Source organism: Alternaria alternata, assembly GCF_001642055.1.
Source record: "Alternaria alternata strain SRC1lrK2f unplaced genomic scaffold CC77scaffold_15, whole genome shotgun sequence".
Taxonomy (NCBI): domain Eukaryota; kingdom Fungi; phylum Ascomycota; class Dothideomycetes; order Pleosporales; family Pleosporaceae; genus Alternaria; species Alternaria alternata.
Genome location: NW_017306204.1, coordinates 742010 through 762643, shown reverse-complemented (window position 1 = coordinate 762643; position 20634 = coordinate 742010). Strand labels below are relative to the sequence as shown.

General features: G+C 51.0%; 8 protein-coding genes across 8 annotated transcripts; 2 read left to right on the top strand and 6 right to left on the bottom strand.

Moving 5' to 3' along the window:
• Positions 1–847: 847 nt before the first annotated feature.
• Positions 848–1921, top strand: CC77DRAFT_207992 (hypothetical protein). The gene is made up of 2 exons (XM_018530641.1): positions 848–978; positions 1038–1921. Exon 2 carries the CDS (start codon positions 1263–1265, stop codon positions 1644–1646), a length of 384 nt encoding a protein of 127 aa, XP_018384148.1. The 5' UTR covers positions 848–978; positions 1038–1262; the 3' UTR covers positions 1647–1921.
• Positions 1922–3087: 1166 nt separating this feature from the next.
• CC77DRAFT_939498 (PLC-like phosphodiesterase) lies at positions 3088–4296 on the bottom strand (the record flags this gene model as incomplete). Its single annotated transcript, XM_018534676.1, has 2 exons — positions 3088–3884; positions 3945–4296. The coding sequence occupies 2 exons, from the start codon at positions 4294–4296 to the stop codon at positions 3088–3090; spliced, it is 1149 nt and encodes a 382-aa protein (XP_018384147.1).
• Positions 4297–5313: 1017 nt separating this feature from the next.
• Positions 5314–6291, bottom strand: CC77DRAFT_1063346 (hypothetical protein; the record flags this gene model as incomplete). The annotated part of the gene is made up of 1 exon (XM_018528620.1): positions 5314–6291. The coding sequence occupies one exon, from the start codon at positions 6289–6291 to the stop codon at positions 5314–5316; it is 978 nt and encodes a 325-aa protein (XP_018384146.1).
• A 1281-nt stretch (positions 6292–7572) lies between these two features.
• CC77DRAFT_207863 (hypothetical protein) lies at positions 7573–10201 on the bottom strand. The gene is made up of 2 exons (XM_018530640.1): positions 9287–10201; positions 7573–9234 (listed from the first exon to the last, which is right to left on the bottom strand). The coding sequence occupies exons 1-2, from the start codon at positions 9850–9852 to the stop codon at positions 7839–7841; spliced, it is 1962 nt and encodes a 653-aa protein (XP_018384145.1). The 5' UTR covers positions 9853–10201; the 3' UTR covers positions 7573–7838.
• A 108-nt stretch (positions 10202–10309) lies between these two features.
• CC77DRAFT_1010630 (P-loop containing nucleoside triphosphate hydrolase protein) lies at positions 10310–12665 on the bottom strand (the record flags this gene model as incomplete). Its single annotated transcript, XM_018523661.1, has 3 exons — positions 10310–10541; positions 10619–12489; positions 12543–12665. The coding sequence occupies 3 exons, from the start codon at positions 12663–12665 to the stop codon at positions 10310–10312; spliced, it is 2226 nt and encodes a 741-aa protein (XP_018384144.1).
• A 437-nt stretch (positions 12666–13102) lies between these two features.
• On the bottom strand, positions 13103–16181 carry CC77DRAFT_1096607 (hypothetical protein; the record flags this gene model as incomplete). The annotated part of the gene is made up of 2 exons (XM_018529851.1): positions 14096–16181; positions 13103–14020 (listed from the first exon to the last, which is right to left on the bottom strand). The coding sequence occupies exons 1-2, from the start codon at positions 15719–15721 to the stop codon at positions 13103–13105; spliced, it is 2544 nt and encodes an 847-aa protein (XP_018384143.1). The 5' UTR covers positions 15722–16181.
• A 628-nt stretch (positions 16182–16809) lies between these two features.
• CC77DRAFT_207810 (hypothetical protein) lies at positions 16810–18345 on the top strand. Its single transcript, XM_018530639.1, has 6 exons — positions 16810–17081; positions 17132–17258; positions 17307–17444; positions 17498–17616; positions 17666–17914; positions 17964–18345. The coding sequence occupies exons 1-6, from the start codon at positions 16946–16948 to the stop codon at positions 18311–18313; spliced, it is 1119 nt and encodes a 372-aa protein (XP_018384142.1). The 5' UTR covers positions 16810–16945; the 3' UTR covers positions 18314–18345.
• Positions 17961–20619, bottom strand: CC77DRAFT_1022249 (hypothetical protein). The gene is made up of 2 exons (XM_018525424.1): positions 20287–20619; positions 17961–20239 (listed from the first exon to the last, which is right to left on the bottom strand). Exons 1-2 carry the CDS (start codon positions 20435–20437, stop codon positions 18378–18380), a joined length of 2013 nt encoding a protein of 670 aa, XP_018384141.1. The 5' UTR covers positions 20438–20619; the 3' UTR covers positions 17961–18377.
• Between the last annotated feature and the right edge of the window lie 15 nt (positions 20620–20634).

Here is a 20634-nt window from a genome sequence, read left to right as displayed (position 1 = left end):
CGTTGCTTTTCTGGCGATGCTACTACAGTGGGTTCGGTGGGAGAAAAATGTGTTGTTCATGCAGAATGCCATGCCTGGGCAACTACACTCTCGCGCGCTACTACTGCGCGACGACTTGGAGTCACAACATAAGCTGCATTGTTGAGGCAAAGTCTTTGCAAGAAATTCTCTTTGGCGAGTTCCACACCACCATCAGGACGTTGTTCTCGTTGTACAGTTCCGTCTGCTTCCAGAGCTGCCAAGGTGACGGGACAACAATAGCCTGTACACTTGTCGCAACGGGTAGGGTGCCACGAGTGTCCAAGTGCGGTGTACAGCATTTGTCGCGCTGGCTCCAGTCACGTTTCCGCCTTGAGGGCCGACGGCACGATTCGCTGAGCTCGTTTCAGGGTCTGTGCGGAGCTCAGGCTGGTGTATTGTGGAACGCATGGGGTGTGAGGATGCTCTGGGGCGAAAGTCGTGAGGAGAAGGTTGAAACTTGGCCCTCGAGCGCCGGGGCTTATAGGGTTGACCTTGTGCGACGACAGATACGATGACAGCCTCGTCTTCTAGGTTGCCCTAGTGATCGCGATGAGCAGTGAGGTCACTACCCGTCAGTCACGAGGATGCAGGTGGGAAGGTGCAGGCACGTTGACTAAAGTGGGTACCTCGGCAGTCAAGCTCAACTCAGGCAGGCACGAGACTGCCACGACTGGGTTGTTTGCAGAGATTTGCCGTCAAGCCAAGCCAGCACGTCCCCACTCCAACAGCTAGATCGGCAGCTTCCTTGCTCAGGTACTCCCGCTAGCGTGGCCGAACCTGCGTTAGCGCCTTAAGGGGACCGAAATTGCGCTTTTCTCAGGGAAATTGCGCAGGCGGCAAGGATTCAAGACACGATACAACCCCCGGGGGCGGTCCCCACTCGCCGTTGTTTCCCTTCACCCTCACAGACGCACGATCCAAAACTCTCGAGATATATCTCACTCACACTCTCTTAAAGTATCTTGCTTCCACGCTCATTATCATCACTATCTTTGACATCACTCTCTTGGTCTTAGACTATCCCACACTGCTCTCGCATACCATCTCCAACAAAAAAAATAAACGACCTTGTCTCACACCTTGCGCAACTTGTCGCATAACCCGTCGCATACACACTTGCGACCACCACCATCTTCTGATTCGACATCGAAGCTTTTGCGCATTCTTCGTCGCATATCAACTACCAACACCCTCCTTCACCACCAACCAACCAACCAACCAACCAACCAACAACCACCAAAATGCGCTCCTTCAGCCAGATCTTCACTGCCATCTTCGCGCTCCTCTGCGCCGTCGCCTTCGCTCAAGAGGAGGGATACGACGCCACTGTCTACATCACCTCCACTGTCTACCGCGTCAACACTGTCACCATGTCCAGCTCCGCACCCGCTCCCGGTTACACCCCCGCCAACAGCACCAGCACCATCTCTGCTACCCACCCCACCATCATCCCCAGCTACAACGCTGGCAACGGTACCTCCGGTGTTGCGCCTACTGCTTCCGCTCCTACTGTTGGTGCGCCATCTGCCAGCAAGCCTGCTGAGTTTGAGGGTGCTGCTGCGTCCATCAAGGTCAACACCATGGTTGTTGCGCTCGCTGCTGGTGTTGGCTACCTCGTCTTGTAAGAGATAGGAAAACCGCTTTCCGTGCATCATCGACTGGTGCGCTGTCTTTGATTCAACGAGCGCACGCGTTCAAAGCCTTTCTTCATGTCCTTTGCCTGTAACCCATATCACGAGGATGCATGTCCGTTCACGTCTTGTTCTTGCGCTCTTCGCATCATACCCCCTTTTACCCCCTTGGACTTGTCCTTGGGTCTTGTTTTACATTCAATCTGCTTTCCAACTTGGGCACTTCCAAACCCCTTTATTACCCCTCACACTCCTTTGTAATCACACTTTCTCTTGTCTGCGACGATTGATGAACTGTGGAGATCACACTATTATACTTGGGTAATACTTGAGCTTTGGGATTTCCTACACCTACTTTCCTTTCTGCAATACCCCCTGTTTCGGTCACCACCGTTTGTTTTTGTTCGGTGGTCGACCCTTATACCCCCTACGAGGCGCTTCAGCGAATGCGAATGCGATCTTTCATGCAACTCGAGGCCTGTTTCAAAGATGCCTGTGGCATGTGCCCTCTTGTCATGATCGCCTACTCTTCTGCCGATGCGATAGCCTACTTCTCTGGTGGAGCTGGAGTTTGGAGATACCCAATACCATTTTTTTGTGCTTTGCGACATTTGCGGTGGAAGATTTGTTTGAGACACATAGCAGAGACGAACAATAAAATACATGTTCTGTCAACCCCAACTTTTCTACTGAATGATATGACTGTGACTCTGATCGACCAGATTGTAGTAGTATATTACTCGTGACATTGCGCCTCTTCACCGCTATCCTCGAACACCAGAATTGACCGACTACAATCACGCAAGCTCCTACCCGCCCGGCAACTCTATCCCGAACTATCCCCACAACGCCATTCCAGACCCGTGCGTCTTTTTGGCTTTTTATCGTTTTCGGTCGCTACCGTAATGACGATCGACATGTTCGGCAGTATAGCTCGTTGACGTGCATAGATACGATCATTACGGTGTACGTCCATAAAGTTCATGTCGAGTCAAGAGGGTAAATACCACTTTTTGCCGAAATGAAATACAATTTGTGGTCTCAATAGCTGGTAGGGACTGCTTGTGTCAGTGCGATAGAAGGTAGATCGATAGATGGTTTGTGGTGCTAATACATACTCGGCGATACGATAACTGAAAAGGAGGTGACCAGGAAGAAGAGGGATGTTGCGACGATATTGTAGAACGGAAAATATGCCTAATCAACAGAAACCCGACGCATACATGGTGTGGAATCCTAGCGGCTCTCACTTGTATAGAGTCTTACAATACCTGAGTATGTTCCGTCCTCTTCTTGCTGTGTCACAACATACAAGGTCCTGCCAAAAGCTTCTTTTGTCAGATCTGACTACTCTTCACTTCACCTCTCGAGAGCATTCTGTAGCAAGCGGCAAAGTTCATATCTCATATTCTCATTCCCTTTGTTCAAGGACACCTCAGCTATAGCTTCCACCCACAGGTCCCTCCAACCCGAAGCAGTTTGCAAAATAAGTCACTGTCGCCGCCCAATCTGTGAACAGGCCCTTGATCCCAACCTCCCTGACGAGAATATCCAGTACTTCGTACAACTGTCCATCGTGCGTGATTACATCTGCAATCGTAGAGTAGTAATATTCCTCGTCTTTCTTCACATTGGCCAAGGGTCCTGACCTCTCGAACGTCCAGGCGATGATATCCATGCCATTTGCTTTGATAGCTTTCGAGTACTCGCTCTCAACGATGGTCTTGTTGTCAGCGCCGCCAATGGATAGAAGCATGGGTAGTGCTGGCGCAATGATGTTTACGCCTGCGGCCCGCGCAATGCTTAGGTTGGCCATTCCGGCTGCCAGGTCCGCGGGTGTGTCGAATTCTTGGAGATAGGCCGCCTGGCGACCAAAGTCGTGGTCATTTTGTAGCCAGTATACGATGTCATCATAGGTAAAAGATTGTGGCCACACACGAGAGGCGTCGATGCCCTTATTACGGAAGGCGGATATCATGTCGCTGGCGTATTGCTGCTGTGTGTAGTTTCCTTGGAAAGGCATAGGGACGGCGGCGGGTGGCGTTTTGAGCTCGGGAGTGAAGTTACGGTAGCCTGGATAGGAGTCTACAAGATCGATGTATTGATCAAGGGTTAGTACTTGGCCGCATGTATCGTAGAGCTCCGTGCGCCAGGGAGGTGTGCCCGCTTGGAAGTCGACTACGTTTGTGGCGGAGGCATTTGTGCCGTCTTGTTTGCTGCACAGCGTGCTGACTATGAGTTTTATCAGTCAAAACTATCGTCTTGGATGTTGAAATGGAAGTGGGGACATACACTCATCGATTGTGATGTCAGACGTACAACACAGCGCGTTCGCATCACTCGTCGCATTAGCTGGTGTGAACGGCGTCGTACATTTCGCTGCCAACTCTGGTCTGAGCAGAATGTCTGTCGTCCGGTGCAAATCACATAGATCATGTCTGCATACTAAGCCCCTGTCGCTTGTGAATGTTACATCGCATTCCAAGATACCAGCGCCCATACGCGCTCCAGCATCTTCCGAACGAATTGTCTCCTCTGGAAACTGAAGTGTTCCGCCGCCGCGATGGCCGATCGAAAATCCTGATATGGAAACAGGAGTGTTTTCACAAGACTGTAATTTCCTCTTCAATGGGCTATCAGTCATATTATTAATGATGTAGTATGGTCGGGGACCGAGAGAAACGAGGTAGTCGGTGACATTCTCAAGAGGAGTGTGGTGATGCTTGCTGACGGTGGGATAGCCCAGAGCCGTAGCAGCGAGACCTAATACCAGGAGAGCAGACATATCGAGATGGAGCAGCTTCGGCGAGGATAGCGAAAGACCAGGAAAATCAACACACCGCCGAATCGCACCACCAAGTTCCTTCTTTTTATACCCAGCTCAGCCAGCTTGGTCAAGCTAAGCATCCATCACCTACGTCAACGACATGGCTTCAATCCACAATCCTAGCAGTAGGCTGCAGGAACAGATGCATACTAGCCAGACGGTAATCCCATGTGCGCGGCACGGAGCACGCCTACTTCCATCGCTAACGCCAAAAGACTTGCAGAAGCTTGCATGAGCTTACGCAACGACCGCGGCTTGGGGAAAGGCTTGATGGATTGGGGGCTGTCATCATGGTAGAAGATAAGAACCAGCTATGATTACACGTGGGCGAGATAGGCGGATGTCGTTGGTGTCGGACCGGAGCAGCTGGTTGTAATCGGTTGGGATTGCGCCAATTGATTAGCGCACGTGGGGCGCATGGCGGTCGGTCTATCCCCGCATGTTTTATCCCGCGAAGTACGTGAGCGACGACAAGGCGTTTTGTGCCGGTATACCCGAGACCTGTAATCAGGCGTTGTTGCGAACTCTTCTCTCTTTCTCCGAACTACGCTGCTTGCCATTGTGCACTGTCCTAGAGTTACCTACAAGGCGGTCACCATAGGTGTAGAACAACCACATTCGTCTGGTTTCTTCCAAGAACAAGATCGTAACCCTCACCAGAAAGCTTCTGAAGATTAACACGAGTGATCTTTTTTCGGAAGAAGACGAGAGATCAGTTTTCTATCTATAATCTTGTATGACAACGAAAGAGAAGCTGTCTCAGACCACGCCAGTATAAAATTAGCAGTTTTGCCAGCGATTGCCCAATGGCATATTCTGTTCTTTTATCTCTGCTCAGATCTTCTCCTTCTCTCCTTCAGTTTTGTTTTCATCGTAAAGATTACTATCGTCTCTTTGTATTGGACTCGATGGTGGAATCAACGCTGCAGGAGGCTGCGCTGGCTGGGAGGTTGGTGACCCAGATGAGCTGGTGGACGCAAGCCGTGTGTATCGTCCTGACGGAGTATCTTGCGATGTAGCTGCTCCCCCAGAGCGTTGGAAAAACTCTTGTAGAGAAGCATAAGCAGTGGCTGGCTGTTTGACAGGCCGAAAAACCTTTTGTGGCAGCATCGAGGGTGGTGAGACCTTGCGAGGCATACCAATTGCACGTTGTATGATTGGCACGAGAACCTCTTCGTCACTGCCTCCTTCTATAATAGGCCCCTTACGTGATATTGGCTGTAGAGCAGGAGTGTATGCAATCCCGTCGGTTTGCCTTAATGGTGGTATGCCACCAAAGTTCGTTCTACTCTTACTGGTATCGTTCAGCTCGGGTATGTTGGCTCTTGCAACGTCTGAAAACAAGTGTGTTCCTGGGGTCTTCTTCTGGATTACAGTGCCTGGCAGATGGGGTGTTCTATTCTCATTGCTCTTGCTCACGATGCCCTTGGCGCTTGCATTTTGTCGCTGATTAAGCTGTTTATCATCTTCTGCCTCGTTGTTGGCGTTGTTGGCGTTTTTGTACCCTCTGATCGTCTGTGTTGATCGTGCTCCAGGTATGTCTGTGTGAGTCGTAAATCGAAGTACACCGAAAGTACCACCTCGGATCTGAGACAAGTGTTGTCTAGTACTATCTGCTCCTCCGCCCATCGCTCTTCCTCTTCCGTGCTCGCTCAGATTGGCGTCGCGGTAAACACCGCCAATGATCTGGCTCTCATCGAGAGTTTCTCTACCTCTTCCACCATCCTTACGACCGACCATTCCTCCGCCCCTCCCTCTACGACGGCTACCATATCCATAAACTTCGCCTCGTCCGTTTGGCGTTTCAGACATGCTATTGACGTAATTTAGCTGTAGCTTTCCTTGAAGTTGAGTATATCTCGCAGACGAATCTGTAGTGTTCGATGCAGCTCAGGGTCATGATCTCATTCCTACGTCTTATACCTAGTATCACATTTTGGACAGATTCGTCACACGCCTGTCTCACATCACAAGCTTCCACCAGTGGCTTCTACACGAACCCATGGATATATCACCGGACTTACTTCCTGCACCCACGTGTAAATATCTCCGTACTACCTTTACGTGCCTGTCCCTACGACTCCATATCCACATCGACCATGCCCCGTCGCACCATCCTTCCCATGCTCCTCTTCCGCCGACGTATTTTATACTTTCAGTCTACCCTCCGTCTCGCCATGTGCGCAGATGGAAGACGGAGATGCAAAAGAAGACATATCTTTCACTTCCGCTGGCCCCATCACATCCTCCTCAGCATCAGAAAGTCCATCGGGTATAGGAAGAAGTAAGATCCTTGTCGCCTGCATCTTCGTGAACAGGAGAGTAGTACCGGTTTTCATCTCGACAGAAACTTATCTCAAACTTGGGGAAGACGCCACAGGCATGGATTCTGCTGACAGAGGCTTTTGTTTGTGACGGAAGTGTAAGAGTGGTGTTTGAATTCGTGGTTGCGCTGGGAGTTGATAGACTGAGTGAAGCGGATGAACATGATATCGTGGCGGATGATTCGTTGTTTGGTCCGCCTGTGGCATTGGTAAGTAAGGTATGTGCTTCGTTAGTTGAATGCCTGCGTTATTAGGTCATCGTGAAATTCGGGGTTTTGATATTGGTGGGAAAAGGTGTCGACTGAAAGAGCCATACACATGTTGAGAGATAAGTTTGGACTTGGTTGGACCATTTCCTCCGAGCCATTGTGTCAATTATTCGTCTGTTATCAACCACTGTCGATTGTCGCGATTCGTGGTCTTTAACGGAGGTGTCTCATACTGACAGTCAAGATATGTCTGGAACGGCGTATCTCCAACGCGAGTTGGACATTTGTAATTGAAAGGACCAGGTGGCCCACGAGTTCAAAATTTACTATAATCGATTCTTCCACCTACTCCTACTCCTCCACCACCCGCCGTTGTTTCTAATATCTAACAATAGGGAAGTTTAGTGTTGGGTATATACAAATGCAAGCACAATGACCTCCCAAGTGTAACTGCCAACGAAGGCTTCTGTAGACTCTACATAGGAAACAGACAATCTCAGTATAACGCAAGCAAACAAGGAAAGGTTATTAAGTATAATGTAGGAAAAGGTTTGGTTCAGGGTTCCAAGGTTGACAAGAAAATGGGTATCAAGCTGCAAGGCCGGGTATATGGGTATAGCGAAAAGCCGAGCTGAGTATAGAAAGATAGAGAAAAACAAAGGGAGAAAGAGGCGAGAGTGTTGAACAAACGAAATAACGAGATGTGTGAAAACCGCTGTAGAGTAGGCCAGTCCGTGTATCGCGTTCCGTGTATCACGTTACGCCATGCCGAAGAGTCCTTTCTGCCCATCGTTGACAATCTTGCTGTTGTGCTGTACAGCATCGATTAACCCATTGTGACGCTGGGATCGTTCGAGCCGACAAAGCCCGTCGACATGCCCATATCCATGTGAAGAAACTGGTCTTGACGGCTGTCGAGACTGTCCATACCCCCTGACATCATGGAGCTGCCCATGGCGCTCATGTTGTTCTGGTTCATACCGTGTGGGTCCATCATGGCGAGCGATTCTCGTCGACTGCTATCAGCTGAGCCGACGTGCTGTAAATGAGGCGAGAGCTGATGCTGCTGATGTGGGCGGAAGTCTTGATTGCGTGACTGGTTCATGTGCTGACGCGCGGCTGCCCATGCTTGGGCTTGAGCCTGCGCCTGCGCAATCTGAGCCTGGCTGATGTGGGTGGTCTGCATATGTGGTTGAAACTGCTGTGAGGGATGCGGTGGCGTCGGTTGGAGGGGAGCTCCATGGTGATGTTGGGGCTGGGGATGATGCAAGGCCTGCTGTTGGGCTTGATGCTGCATCTGGTGCATCGATTCGTCCTCCTCGATGGTCTGAGGAGTTAGGTCGATATCGTCGTCGTCATCATCGCCCTCTGCATCGACTTGGTCGTTGTCTCCATCACCACACACAGTGGGTGGTGCACTGAAGGGCATGTTGGTCTCGACCTTGATCGGGCTGCCTTGCCTAGGCTGGTTCACGGTAGCGAACTGCGTTGGTGGGAGACTAGCCATGGAGCAGCTCCTAGAACTAGTGCCGCTGGGGAGTGGCTTCTGAGCACTCATACCAGAAACTGAAGCCCTGTTCTCGCGTATAGCGGTCCGCCACTTGTCGATGAGGCGGTCGTAGTCCCAGTTGCGGTAGTCCATACCGTGCTTGGCAAGCTCTCTGGCAGTGTCGGTGCCGAGGTTGATACTGATGGGCGATACATCGGGAGCTCCCGAAGTCCAGCGGTTGGCTTTCAAGTATTCAATCTCTCGACGTGCGTTCCCCAGCTGCACCTCAGCTTCCCGTCGCCTGTCGTCGGCACGGGCATAGCAGCGCAGTATCTCAATCTGCCAGTACTCCTGCCTCGTCTTGTCTGACTGTTGTGTCCAGTGGTGGTAGGCGTCTGCAATGTGGCCAAAGAGACGTTGTGGGTCGTGGTCAAAGAGCGGTGGTGTGGGTAGGGGTGAGGTGTTGGTGGAAGGAGCGGATGAGTGCGAGCCTGACGGGTAGACCTGGTTGACCTGACGCTGGCGTTGGTACGCAAGCAGACGCTCGCGGACCTGCTTGTTCAGGGCTTCGAACTGCTTCTGGCCCGGCGGGGTGATGGACCATGACTCGGACGTGGGAAAGGGCGTGGGTGAGAAGAGGGTCGAGGGCGCGGGGAGGATTTGGAGGCACAGTGAGGGGAAGTTTTGCGTGTAGGGGTCGAAGTCGAAGAGGCCGGAGCCAGATGCTTTGGCACTGGGGGGTTGTTAGCGTCATAGGGGTACATGGTGGGTGATGGATGACATACTTGGCGTCTCGCACGCTCTTCAACAGCTCCCGCAACGCCATCTCGGTGGCGCTCGCAATTTCATTTTCCTCGTTGGTTTTCTGCCTTTGGTCGAGGTCGGCCTTGCGTGTCTGCCGCGATGCATCACGGCGAGGGTCTGGTGTTTTGGTGTTTAGCCTTGAAGGCCGGTTGCTGCTTCCCCAGCTCACATCCTTGAACTGCCCCCTCGTCTTGCCAATCTCTAGCGGCTCATCGTCGTCCTCGGGGCTGCCGACAAGGACAGAGTCTTCGCTCGCTATCCGCTTCTTGTTTGCAGGCGTACTGGTGCCGCTGTCATCGCGGCGCGGTGTTGATACGCTGCCCTTGGCCTGTCGCCTGGTGATGCCGCCTCGCAGCTTCCGGATCTCGTCGACATTATGGACGCCGTCGGGCGCCTTTGGGTTTTTGGGTCTGATGTACAGGTCTAGGTGACGTCCCAGACTGGATGAAGTGAAGGCCTGGCCACAAAAGGGACAGTTCTTGTCTTTGGCAGCCTTGAGCTGTGGTTCGGCGGTAGAGCGAGGTGTGGATGATTCGGTTTCGCCCATGATGCCCGCCAGATATTATTACTCAGGGTTCACAAGCTCGAGCTTATCTCGATACGCAGAGTCGTTCATGCGTGCCTGTGGAAGGATTATAGCTACAGCTATGACATTACTATTACGGTCAGAAGGGGTATACAAGGAAAGATGGGCATAGTGCACGCCAATGGCTAATGAGAGGAGACCAATTGGACGCTGCGAACAAAAGGAGCGACGCGTTGGAGCAATATTATCTCGCTCGAGCTTGGCGCGAAAAGCTGCCCCTAAAGGCCTTTGCCGTGCACAGTGATCCGCGCGCAAGTGTCGCGCTGTCATCAGTGCGTGCAGCGGGAAGCAAGCCCGCCCGAACCAAATGGCCCCGGCAGCTGTCAGACGTCGCCTCGGGGGTCTGGACAGACGCTCTCCCCTCTCACAAGCTGACCTTCTGAAGACATAAATTGCCTTCATTTCTATTCTCAGCAAACTACCGCCTTGCTCGAGCCAGCTTTGCCGCTGTCCGCGCCGCAATGTCCTCATACTCATCCATGCCTAGGTCAAGCTTCCTGACCTGCCCTTTGCTAGTCAGCCGAAAAACGCTCCCCGGAGCTAGCCCTGCTTCTTCGTCCTCCGACTCGCTGCTTTCGTCAGCCTCGCCCTCGGACGCCGCGTGAACCCCTGGCGCTAGCTTGTACGGCGACTGCCCTTCCACCACGGTTCTGCGGGGTGTTAATAGCTGAACTCTATTGTGCTTGTTTTCGATGCGTTCTTCCGCGATCGACAAGAGCTGACATACCTCATGAAGAATCTGTCGTGGGTCACTACCAGCAGCGCGCCCTCATACTCCCTCAATGCCATCACGAGACCCAGGATGGTGTCTGCATCCAGATGGGTCGTCACCTCGTCCAGAATAAGAAGCTGCGGCGGCGGCCATAGAAGCTTGGCAAGAGCGACCCTGACCTTCTGCCCTCCCGAGAGGAGTACGAGCGGAACGTCCGACACCGTCTGACCATGGAGCCCCAATCCGCTTAAAACTGCCCGCGCGTCTTTCTCCTGTGCCCCATCGCCAACACAGTCCATTAAGTGCCGAAGGGCCGTGATATGAGGGTTGGAAGACGCCATGGCCGTGATCTCTTCGACAGATTGCTGCGAGAAGCGACCCATCTTCACTCTCGCATGTCGCGCAATCGTGCCTGAAGTGGGGAGAAGTCCGCCCTCATCACCGCCCATTATCAGTGAAGCCAGCGTCGTCTTGCCCGAGCCATTGAGGCCCGCCAATCCTGTTCTTGCACCCGGGTGGATGGTCAAATTGACGTCTGTTAAGACGGGCAATTTCTTTCTTCCAGGATACGCAAATGACACCTTCTCTAGGCTTACTAACGCGCCAGGAAACTTCAAATCGGGTGGCTGGTGCGGAAACGAGAGTTGGACTGGTGGATCAAAATCAGGTATCTCAATCTCCGCCCGGCGGGACAAATGATAGCCTCCGAGATCCCGGTTCAGCTTGAAGCGACCGCCTTTGAGACCAACTTGCAGCCCCATTCTATCGTCGAGCTTCTTCTTCCTCGATGCAGCCTGCTTCAACTTCTTATCGTCTCCCTTATCTTTAGCTGCCTTGATGTTGCCGGCGATGGTTTTCTCAATGTGCTTTTTCTGCTTGTCCTGCGCTTCCTTCATCTTCGTCATGTATCTGGCTTTCTTCCACCTCTCGCGCTCGTACAGACTGAGATTTCCGCGAAAAGTCTCTAGAGTCTGGTTACGCAGCACAAGAAGCTCCTCAGCTACGGCATCTCCAAAGTCGCGGTCATGAGTTGTTATGAGGACAGTTGTGCCTTTCAGATTCCGAATATAATCCTGCAGCCAGATGATAGATGGCAGATCCAAGAAGTTGGTAGGCTCATCAAGTAGCAGCACGTCGGCGTACTGAGTGAGGGCGCATGCTAATTCGCATCTCGTCTTCCATCCTCCCGAAAGCTCCGACACGGGCTTGTCGATACGATCTTCCTTAAAGCCAAGGCCCAGCAAGACCGCTCGTGCTTTTGCTTCAGCCTCATTCGCATCCATGAGTTCGAGGGAAGCCTGCACACCAGCGAGCAGATCTGCGGCTGCTTGCATCTCTTCGCTGAGCTGCGTAGGATCGATCTCCGTCTCTTGTAGACTTTTCTCGGATTCTTCGAAGCGTTCCTCAAGCTTGATCAGCTCCTTCCTCGCTAGCTTACCCCGTGCGCCACTTCTTCTCTCCGCAATGCGGTGGCCTTCTTTTAGTTGCAAGGCTAGTCTCTCGTGACCAATACGCCTGTACGCCCGGACCGGTGCCATGGAATCGATCGAGTTCTCAATTGCTTCACTCAGCATCTTCGCCTCTCGCACATACCGCTCTCGAACCCGATCACTCCGCACAACATGTTGTAGGACCGTCTCGCTTTCCAGACCCAGCGCATCTATACTATCTTCCATACTATCCTCCCTAGTCTGGCCTAATAGCAGGATCCTCGTACTCCACGGAATTCCGGGAACAAGACCATCAGCAATAGCCTTGAGGATCGTTGACTTGCCAGTCCCGTTCCGACCGACCATCACATAATGTCGTGCTTCTACCAAGTGGAGCGTTGTGCGTGAAAGTAGTTCGCGGTTTGCGACTGTGATAGATAGGTCTTTGATGAGTATCTGGGAGAGTGAACAAAGACAACTTGGAGTTGGAGATACACAAGTCAATATACCTCTTTTGATGCTGGCGCGTCCACAGCATCGAGCGCATAGCGTGATTGCTGTGCTGTCACTGTGATGTGACCACCGCCGTGATGCTCTGCGACTGGCACGCTTTCCTTAGTCTTGCGCACCATAGCTCTAGGAGTTGTCGACTGATCAGTGTGGTAGAATTGTTCTTGAAGAGGACGTCCTTTCCGTTGCTTTCCTTACAGTTACAGTCGTTCAAAATTTAGCAGCCTTTCAGCTCATATACACACAGATGACACAGCCAAGCAGGGCTAGCGCAATTCTTCAGCAACTCAGGATGAGTCGATGCCGCGGCTCTTGATTGGTTGAGCGAAGCGTGACTAATGCACCAAGAGACGGCACGATCTTGAGTTGCGTTTCTATGTCTCATCACTCGACCACTTCTCTCCATCGATCTCTGGAACCGTGCTCTCCAATTTCTGTTAGTATATACATTCTGTAACATGTTTCACAGACTTTGCATTCTCTCCCGCCGCCAGACGGCGCAACAACCAGACTTCAACACCAAACACTTCTTTCATCAAAAGCAGTATTCGATCCTCAGCTACTTATTTTCTGCGCCTGGCTCCTCGAACTCCTCTTTCGATGTGAGATATTCTGTCACTTCCAAGACCAATGCTTTAGCTGCAGGGGTAATAGTTTCCCAATTCGCCACGTCATCTGGCCATCTCCTTCCGGTATACAAAATACCGTACCTCGTTACTTCGACGTTAAAGACCATTTCTGCCCACTTCGAATCTTCAAACTTCTGTTTCAAACGGGCGTAGTGTTCGTCTTCTATCTGCTGCTCTGTTGATCTATCAGTTCGCTGCGATTCGGTGACAGGCCATGGTCGACCGTTAGTTTCGGAAGAGGGGCAGCAATTCTTCCCGTTCAAAACATCATCAGTGGCAGATGCACCGTTAGGGTTGGCCATACTGTCCTGCGGGGAGAAGGCAGACACAGTAGGCCTATCAGTCGGGATCTTCCTTCTTGCCTGCTCTGACATATCATTGACCTGATTGGCGTAGATCGCCCATCGAATGAGATCTTGTTCGTCTGGGCCAACTTGACCCCAGCCTCGCAAGCCTTCAGGAAACTGCGTGTTCTCGGCATGTGCTTGCTGCTGCGCTTCCGCCACGAGAGCAAGGTACTGCCGTTCGGCTTCTCGTTGCTGTACGGCTTTTAACTCCTCGTTTCTGACTGCCAATCGTTTTGGGTCTTTGGAGAGCTTGCTATTGCTGTTTTCACGGCTCGACGTAGCACGGAAAACGCTAGCGGTATCTTTCAGGCTCGCCAAAATCCTGTCCAGCGACCTGATGTCTTCCTTCAATCTGTCCAACTCCCAATCTTGCAGATCTTCGTAATCCGGTACGTTAAGCGGGAACGGCTTTCCCGCATCTCCCTCAGCTTCTTCCCTCCAACCAGAAAGCCTCCGCATCCATACCCTCTCCACCTCCAAACCCCTTTCCAAACTCAATGCCTGTCTCGTTGTTAGTTGCTCCGCAGCCTTCTCTTCCTTCAGGTCGCTGAATTACGGTTCACTATGCGCCGGCACATCAATTCCGTTCTCTTGCGCAATAGTCCGTCGCTCTTGATCTCGGACCGTGCGCATACTGTCTTCTATCAGAGCATCCTCTCTAGCTTCGTTGAGTTGCCGAAGTTCTGATGTTGGAATGCTGACATGCGAGCCATCCTCATTCATTGTGCCGGGTGGGCCGGCGGCGCCTGTACACAAGATATCCTCATGGTAATTTCGGATAGTGACCATCGTAGTTTCCTCCCAATGACCGTCCTCTGGATAAGTATCGGGTAACAGATCGTGCTTTGCTATGCCTTGAGCACGGGATCGGGGTGCTGGCTTGGGGAGATGCGGTGTGTAACATGCGCCACAGAAGGTGGAGGTAATCGAGTTGTCAAAATGGCAGAGGGGACATGATATGGAGCTTGAAGTAGGCTCTGCAGTTGCTAGAGTTTGAGCGCGCTGATGTTGAGGCTGCTGTTGATCCGACAGTCTGGCAGCTGCCTTTCTCAGTACATGACTTCGGAGGTTGTTCTCTGGTTCCGCTTTTCTTCGAGTTTTACGAGTTGGCGGCGTGGAATTCTCTACATTTGACGTATTCTGCTTCCAAGAGGCCACTGGTTCTGCATAGCTCTCTACTGGTCGTCCAGAAGCAACGTCATCCTTCGAATGTTGGAGCCCCAAATTAGCTAACTCAGCACTAGAGAAAGGTGTAAACATCGGTCCACACCGACGTCCTGTTCTAAATGGCCGCTTCAGCATCGCCGAAACTACCTTCTCTGACGCACTTTGCGACTCTGCAGCTTGCTCGCTCAAATGCCAAGTGTGCTTTCGGCTCTTCACTTGCTTCCTAGTATCCTCTTGGTCGATTGACGAAGTTTGTGTCCCAGCATTCACGATTGTGGTATATGTGCTCTTTGTTCGAGGTATGGAGTTCTGAGCATCATGTCTCATCTCTAGTGGTAGCCTTGCTGGTATCAAACTCTGCGGCAGGATTGACGAGTGCACCGGGCGTTCTGACAGTCGACAGATAGATATGGCATCGCCGCCCGGCCACGTTGCTGAGTCAAAGTCATCGGAATCTGGAACCGACCTATCAGGCCTCGGGCTCGTACTTCCACCCCTACGATTACCACTCCTGTTCTCATCTCCTTTATTCTCAACATACATCTGTCGTCCATGTGAACCAACTACCTTCAACCAGCTCTCGAGGTCTGGTATATTGTCCGGTGCAGCTATGCTCCCAAACACACTCCTTACCATTCCTGCTCTATGTACATCTCGCACGTATCTTGGAACACCTCTACATACTGCGTAAGGCGCCTTAAAGACTTCCATGCCTACACCCATGCTATCCCTCACGAATTTTTTGAGGCCATGAAGAGTGGCTAACGTGGCTGCGGGAATGATACCGAGACGTGCTGACTGTGAACCGTAGAACGAGTTTGGTATTCGGCGTTTATGCGGTGGTTGTTCGCCGTCGTAGTCGTCATCTTCATCATTGTGTTCGCCATCTTGCAGGTCTTGTTGTCGTCTTCGGTAACATAATCCGAACCCCAAGTCGATGTACTTGTCTTCCGCAGACCTCTTTCTTTTCGTCAACACCATGTGGGTTGGAGAGAAGCCGTAGCCTTTGCAGAAGGTTGTTTCAATTCCCGACATTGCGCTACGTAGTTCTTGTTGTTAGTGGATGCGCCGAGTAAGCAGAATCAATGCGCAGGCCTCATGCTGCACGTTGTGGTATGCTACGGCTGCCAGCGTTACATGGACAAAGATGGCGGTGGACAAAGGTATCGCGTGGCACTGTAGAAAGGGAAACAATAGACTAGGTATTGACGTGAAAGATCGATGGTTAGGCATGACAACAAAGGAAAGAACGCAAAAATGAGGTCATGACAGTCGCTACAGTATCAGCTGTGAGCATTTTTTCAGATCAAGGAGTTGCTTCGATGAATAATTCCACATCCTACGATTCCTGATAGGAAGGTACCTGCGCAAGTGTTCCTCCGTTGCTATCTCTTGGTTGTTCATGGCTAAGCTGTGTCGACACCCATTGATGGCGAGTAATGCCGCGAGAGCCTGCATTCATCATGATTCATGCGATGAACGATCTGTTGCGAACGAGACCAGAATTTGATGGATTTCGGACGACAAGCCGAATAACTTCTGCGAGGATGTGGCGATCACGTCTTATGGGCAACGCGTGTAACTGAAGAGGCATCGCTGTGAGAAGGAGAGGGAGAAACCAAAGTTGCTGATTTCGCAAGCCTCACCTACAAGGATTACGTCACGTCCCCCTTAGCCTTGCGCTAGTCTGCAAGCTCAGGAGTACGACGAAGCTTAGGATCCACCACCGAATCAATCTACGTGACAATAGGATTATCTTGATCAAACCACCTCACAATCGATTACTCGCTGCTGCTTCATGAAAAGAGTATTAACTGACCAGCGCTATCGATTCGGCCTTACTCTGCCATGCCCCCCTTAAAAACCCTCCGAGCATGCTCAAGCCACGATATTCGCCTACCACGCAGAACGGCAACGCCGAGCGTCTAGAATGTGGACTATGTTTTCCCTTATTTCCACATCCATCCGACGATACCAAGTACGGCATAGCGTGGGTTCTATCAACCTTTCGCAAGGCTACACAATGCTAATTGAGGCTGCGATTTCGAGTAAAAATTCTACTTCTGGTTGGAGGCTTGTTGTTCTAGAGCTGATTTGACTGTGTTCAGTAAAGCATTGCTGTGGAATATATGCATACAGTCTCGATACCGCTTGTATGCATCATGGGCTCATCTATGCATGAAGCAATGAAATTCTATAAGACCGTCACACGTGCCGTGTGCTGTTGATCAACTGCACGAGTACCTCGACTGCGTCAAGATGAAGGCTTTTTCAGCAATTCTCATTGTGCTCGCCAGTGTTGGACTTGCAGATGCAGCCGATTTCTGCGCCCCACAATCCAAATCTTGCATCAAGCTTCCTCAAGCTTCAGCCAAAGTCTGCTCATCACTTATCTGTATGAGTCTCCAGAAAAATGTTTGAAGTAAGATGCTTACGTTTCCTCAGCTAAAGCCGGTCTAAAGTTGACAACATGTTCTAAACCCAAATCTACAATCACCAAGACAACGACTGTTCAGCCATCGACGACTCAGACTGTCACTGTAACACAAACAGCTTCTTTCACTATTGCAACGTACGTACTTGGCAAACCATGGGTTAGGATCTTCACTAAATTACGCAGCAACGTGCAGAGAACCATCCAGAAAACTGTGACCAGCACTACGGTCTCTCAAACCACGTTGGTTCAGACGGCCACGAGCACTGCAGAGACAACATTAATCGTACCTGTAACAGTGACAGATTCCCAAGACGAGACTATGTGCGTACCATCTTCTTAACAATGAGCCTATATGCGGTGACTGACCAGTATAGAACAACTACAATCACCTCTTCGATACCGTACCAACAGGAGACATGTGCTGCTGCTACTCCAGTGGTACGCAAACGTCAAAACAATTATAAGGCATTGGATATAATTCCTCGTGATTGCTGTACGTAACACATTGCTTGAATATGTACAAAAGGCTGACAGAGTAATAGCGTGCTACCTCACAAGAACAACCACGTGCGGTCAAACCACAACAACGTCAACGGTTACCAGACCTACCTCGACTGTACGCGTGACGCAGGTCAAGCTTACCACCGTTACCAAGTACAATTCAAAGACCTCTGATGTCCTTCAAACCGCAACAGCTGTCGCTTCTGCCGTCTCAACCGACTCTTCGACAACAATTATTGCGATCACCGAGACACACTCTTTGACTTCTGTCGTCGCGACTATCACAACAAGTAAGAAACATCATCCTGATTGTCTGGCATCGTTGCTAACATTGTGCAGCGACTACTTCAACAGCAACCGCTACTCAGACTGTTGAGGCTGATCCCTGCGCCGATCCTGTCCTTTACACTTCCACCCGACCCGACTATCCTGGTTCCGTCTGGGGCGTATTGTCGGATTCCAACAATCCCAAGGACTGCTGCTATCGCTGCTTCGGCAGCAACGCAGGATGTCTGTTTTGGAAATTCTCTAATTTTGCTTGTACTCAGTATGTCATCCCAAACAAAATGGATGCAGTATCATGCATCACGAAGAGCTGTCGCAAGGGTAGACCATCACTTATATCTGCTGCTGGTGATGGAGCGACCTATGGTGTTGGGATCTGCGCTGCCGCGGGGTTCAGTGGATGAACTCCATCTCCAAGTGGCGTTATCAAACAGGTCAATGTAATTACTCTTCATTGTACATAGTTATTCAAGTCTTCCTAGCGAGGAGGTCAGCTTTCTTAGACCTCATGCTTTCGAAAAATCCCTGCATCATAGCCTGATCGATGCGGCCAAACTCCCACCATCCCTCTTGGGCAGCATCCGTTGTCCCTACGTACACCTCTCTTGGATGCAATCGAGCGCATGGCCACAAGCCGTAAGGTCGAACGCTCAACGTCGCTAGAAGTGGGTACAACTCTTCCAGAAGTAGACTCGACAACACCTTCATCTCGCCCTTAAAACCAGGCGCTAAGGTATCGATCAGTTCCCGCGAGAGCTGATCAAACGTCCCATCTACAAGACGCACATGCCCGCCATTGCAACCAAATCCAGGACCGTAAGGAGGCGGAGGCCGAACTTCCTCCTTGGGCGACTCAGCATATGAGGCATATGCTTGCTCATCGATGATAAGGAAGTCTTGAGTCCACATACGCCCGAGCGTCGGCAGCATGGTGAAGGTCTTCTTGAAGTGTCGTTTGGCAGCCGCCACATCACCTTCCGCGATTCCAAATTCTCGCCCATCGATGACCATGATTTTATCCTTCCTGTTGATGTTGTCAAATCCTTCGATCCAGTTTCCGGATCGTGAGACGTCTTGAAGGAACTTTTTCTCAAAGGTCGCCCATTGCTCATCGGTTTGATCGTAAGTTAGGCGGTAGCAAACAAAACCCCACGCATCCGGGTTTCGAGTTACATCTCGCGGATTCTTTGCGTAAAAGTCCATGCGCTCACGTAGGATTGTTATCCAATGTTCCTGAGTGGGCTGTTTCGGTGGACCACAGAGGACTAATCGAATCTCGTCGCGATTTTTCTTGCCTTCTTCGTAGTGGCCAATGAGATTTTCGGTGTCGCGAAATCGTGGATGTGCTGGCTTCGTGAGTTGCTGAATTGGATTGAGCAATTCCTCCATTGTCGGTTGTTTGGAAGCTTGCTCAGCATCGGCTTTGTCTTGCGCTTCAAGGATAGCTATCTGATGTTTGAAAGACTTTGCCGCCATCATCTTTCTCCAGGTATCATGTCTCTGTGTTACTGGAAGATCCTTGAAGGCGTTGGAGGTTACGTATCCCTTGAAGCCAGTCATGGGAATGCCAATGGTGTAGTCCAGCCTGGTGAGCATGCCTCTAAGATCTTGTACACACTCGTAATACTTCTTGCCTGCTTCACCAACAGCTGCTTCGTCGGTTCCAGCATCCTTGAGAGCTTCCTGGTATTGCGCAAAAGCGCGTGCTTGAACCTCATCCACGCGATCTACAATCCATCGATGCGTCCGTTCTGACATGTTGGTTGTCAAGTCGTTCCAGTATTCTGCCCACATACCGGCCAGGTTAAGTTTCTCTCCAATGCCGTTCTTTTCGCGCCGAAGGTTAGCTGCCTGCTCGAATTCGACATATTTGTCAACCATCCAATTGAAAGCGCTCCTTGTCCGGTTTTGAACCTCATCATGATTGAACCATTCGAATATGTAATTGACGTCCTTGATCAATTCGAAAAGGTTCCTATAGTTCGCAGGGTCATCCATCTTACGCTCTAGCCAGCGGTCTCCACTGATTGGCACCATACCAAGCAAGAGCTTTGCTTTCAGAGGACGTAGACGGGCAAGAAAGCCGATATGTGGTGGGGCTTTGAGTTCCTTGATCTCTTGTCTCATGATTAATGGGGCAATCCGATCCATACAACTGTAGTGCCGGTTGTTGTAGGGTGCTGGAGCCCACTGGCTGTATGAAGCATTCAGAAGGCCCCACTCTTCATGCGTCATGAGTGGAAAAGAAGGACGGCCACCGCTGGGTCGAAGACCACCAGAAACGTAATCGCCAAATGACTGCACATGTCGCAATGTTATAAGGTCCTCCTCTGATATCTATCAGTATACAATCTTGAGATTCTTGAAGGTATCGTACCGTAGATGAGATTGAGAAGCTGTTCGTGACTCCATGATGCATGGTCACCGAACCAATCCTTCATGTGCTTCTCCGCTGCATTAATATCCATCTTGCGTAGACCCTCCTCCATTTCTTCCTTCTTAGTAGAAGAGGAAGATGAAGAAGCCATCTTTGATGTTGAAGCAATTTGTCGATAACGTATGTTCGGATGGTGTCTTTGAATATATAGTAACGAAGACGACGACGGTGCAAAACGAGCTTTACCACAAGCGGGTATGCGCCAGGCTACAGTACGCAAGGCGTTTCGGGTTAATTTCACCGTGATCATTGAACGGAGGCAGTCAAGGCACGATGGATTAACAAGCT

What these genes read in the sequence shown, in the direction of transcription:
- CC77DRAFT_1022249 (XM_018525424.1), bottom strand. Translation starts at nt 20,437, where the DNA reads ATGGCTTCTTCATCTTCCTCTTCTACTAAGAAGGAAGAAATGGAGGAG. An exon ending in GCTTCTCAATCTCATCTACG is followed by an intron (nt 20,240 to 20,286) that starts GTACGATACCTT and finishes GATAGATATCAG; the next exon opens with AGGAGGACCTTATAACATTG.
- CC77DRAFT_207810 (XM_018530639.1), top strand. Translation starts at nt 16,946, where the DNA reads ATGAAGGCTTTTTCAGCAATTCTCATTGTGCTCGCCAGTGTTGGACTT. An exon ending in AGTCTGCTCATCACTTATCT is followed by an intron (nt 17,082 to 17,131) that starts GTATGAGTCTCC and finishes ACGTTTCCTCAG; the next exon opens with CTAAAGCCGGTCTAAAGTTG. An exon ending in GCTTCTTTCACTATTGCAAC is followed by an intron (nt 17,259 to 17,306) that starts GTACGTACTTGG and finishes TAAATTACGCAG; the next exon opens with CAACGTGCAGAGAACCATCC.
- CC77DRAFT_207992 (XM_018530641.1), top strand. Translation starts at nt 1,263, where the DNA reads ATGCGCTCCTTCAGCCAGATCTTCACTGCCATCTTCGCGCTCCTCTGC.
- CC77DRAFT_207863 (XM_018530640.1), bottom strand. Translation starts at nt 9,852, where the DNA reads ATGGGCGAAACCGAATCATCCACACCTCGCTCTACCGCCGAACCACAG. An exon ending in AAGAGCGTGCGAGACGCCAA is followed by an intron (nt 9,235 to 9,286) that starts GTATGTCATCCA and finishes ACAACCCCCCAG; the next exon opens with TGCCAAAGCATCTGGCTCCG.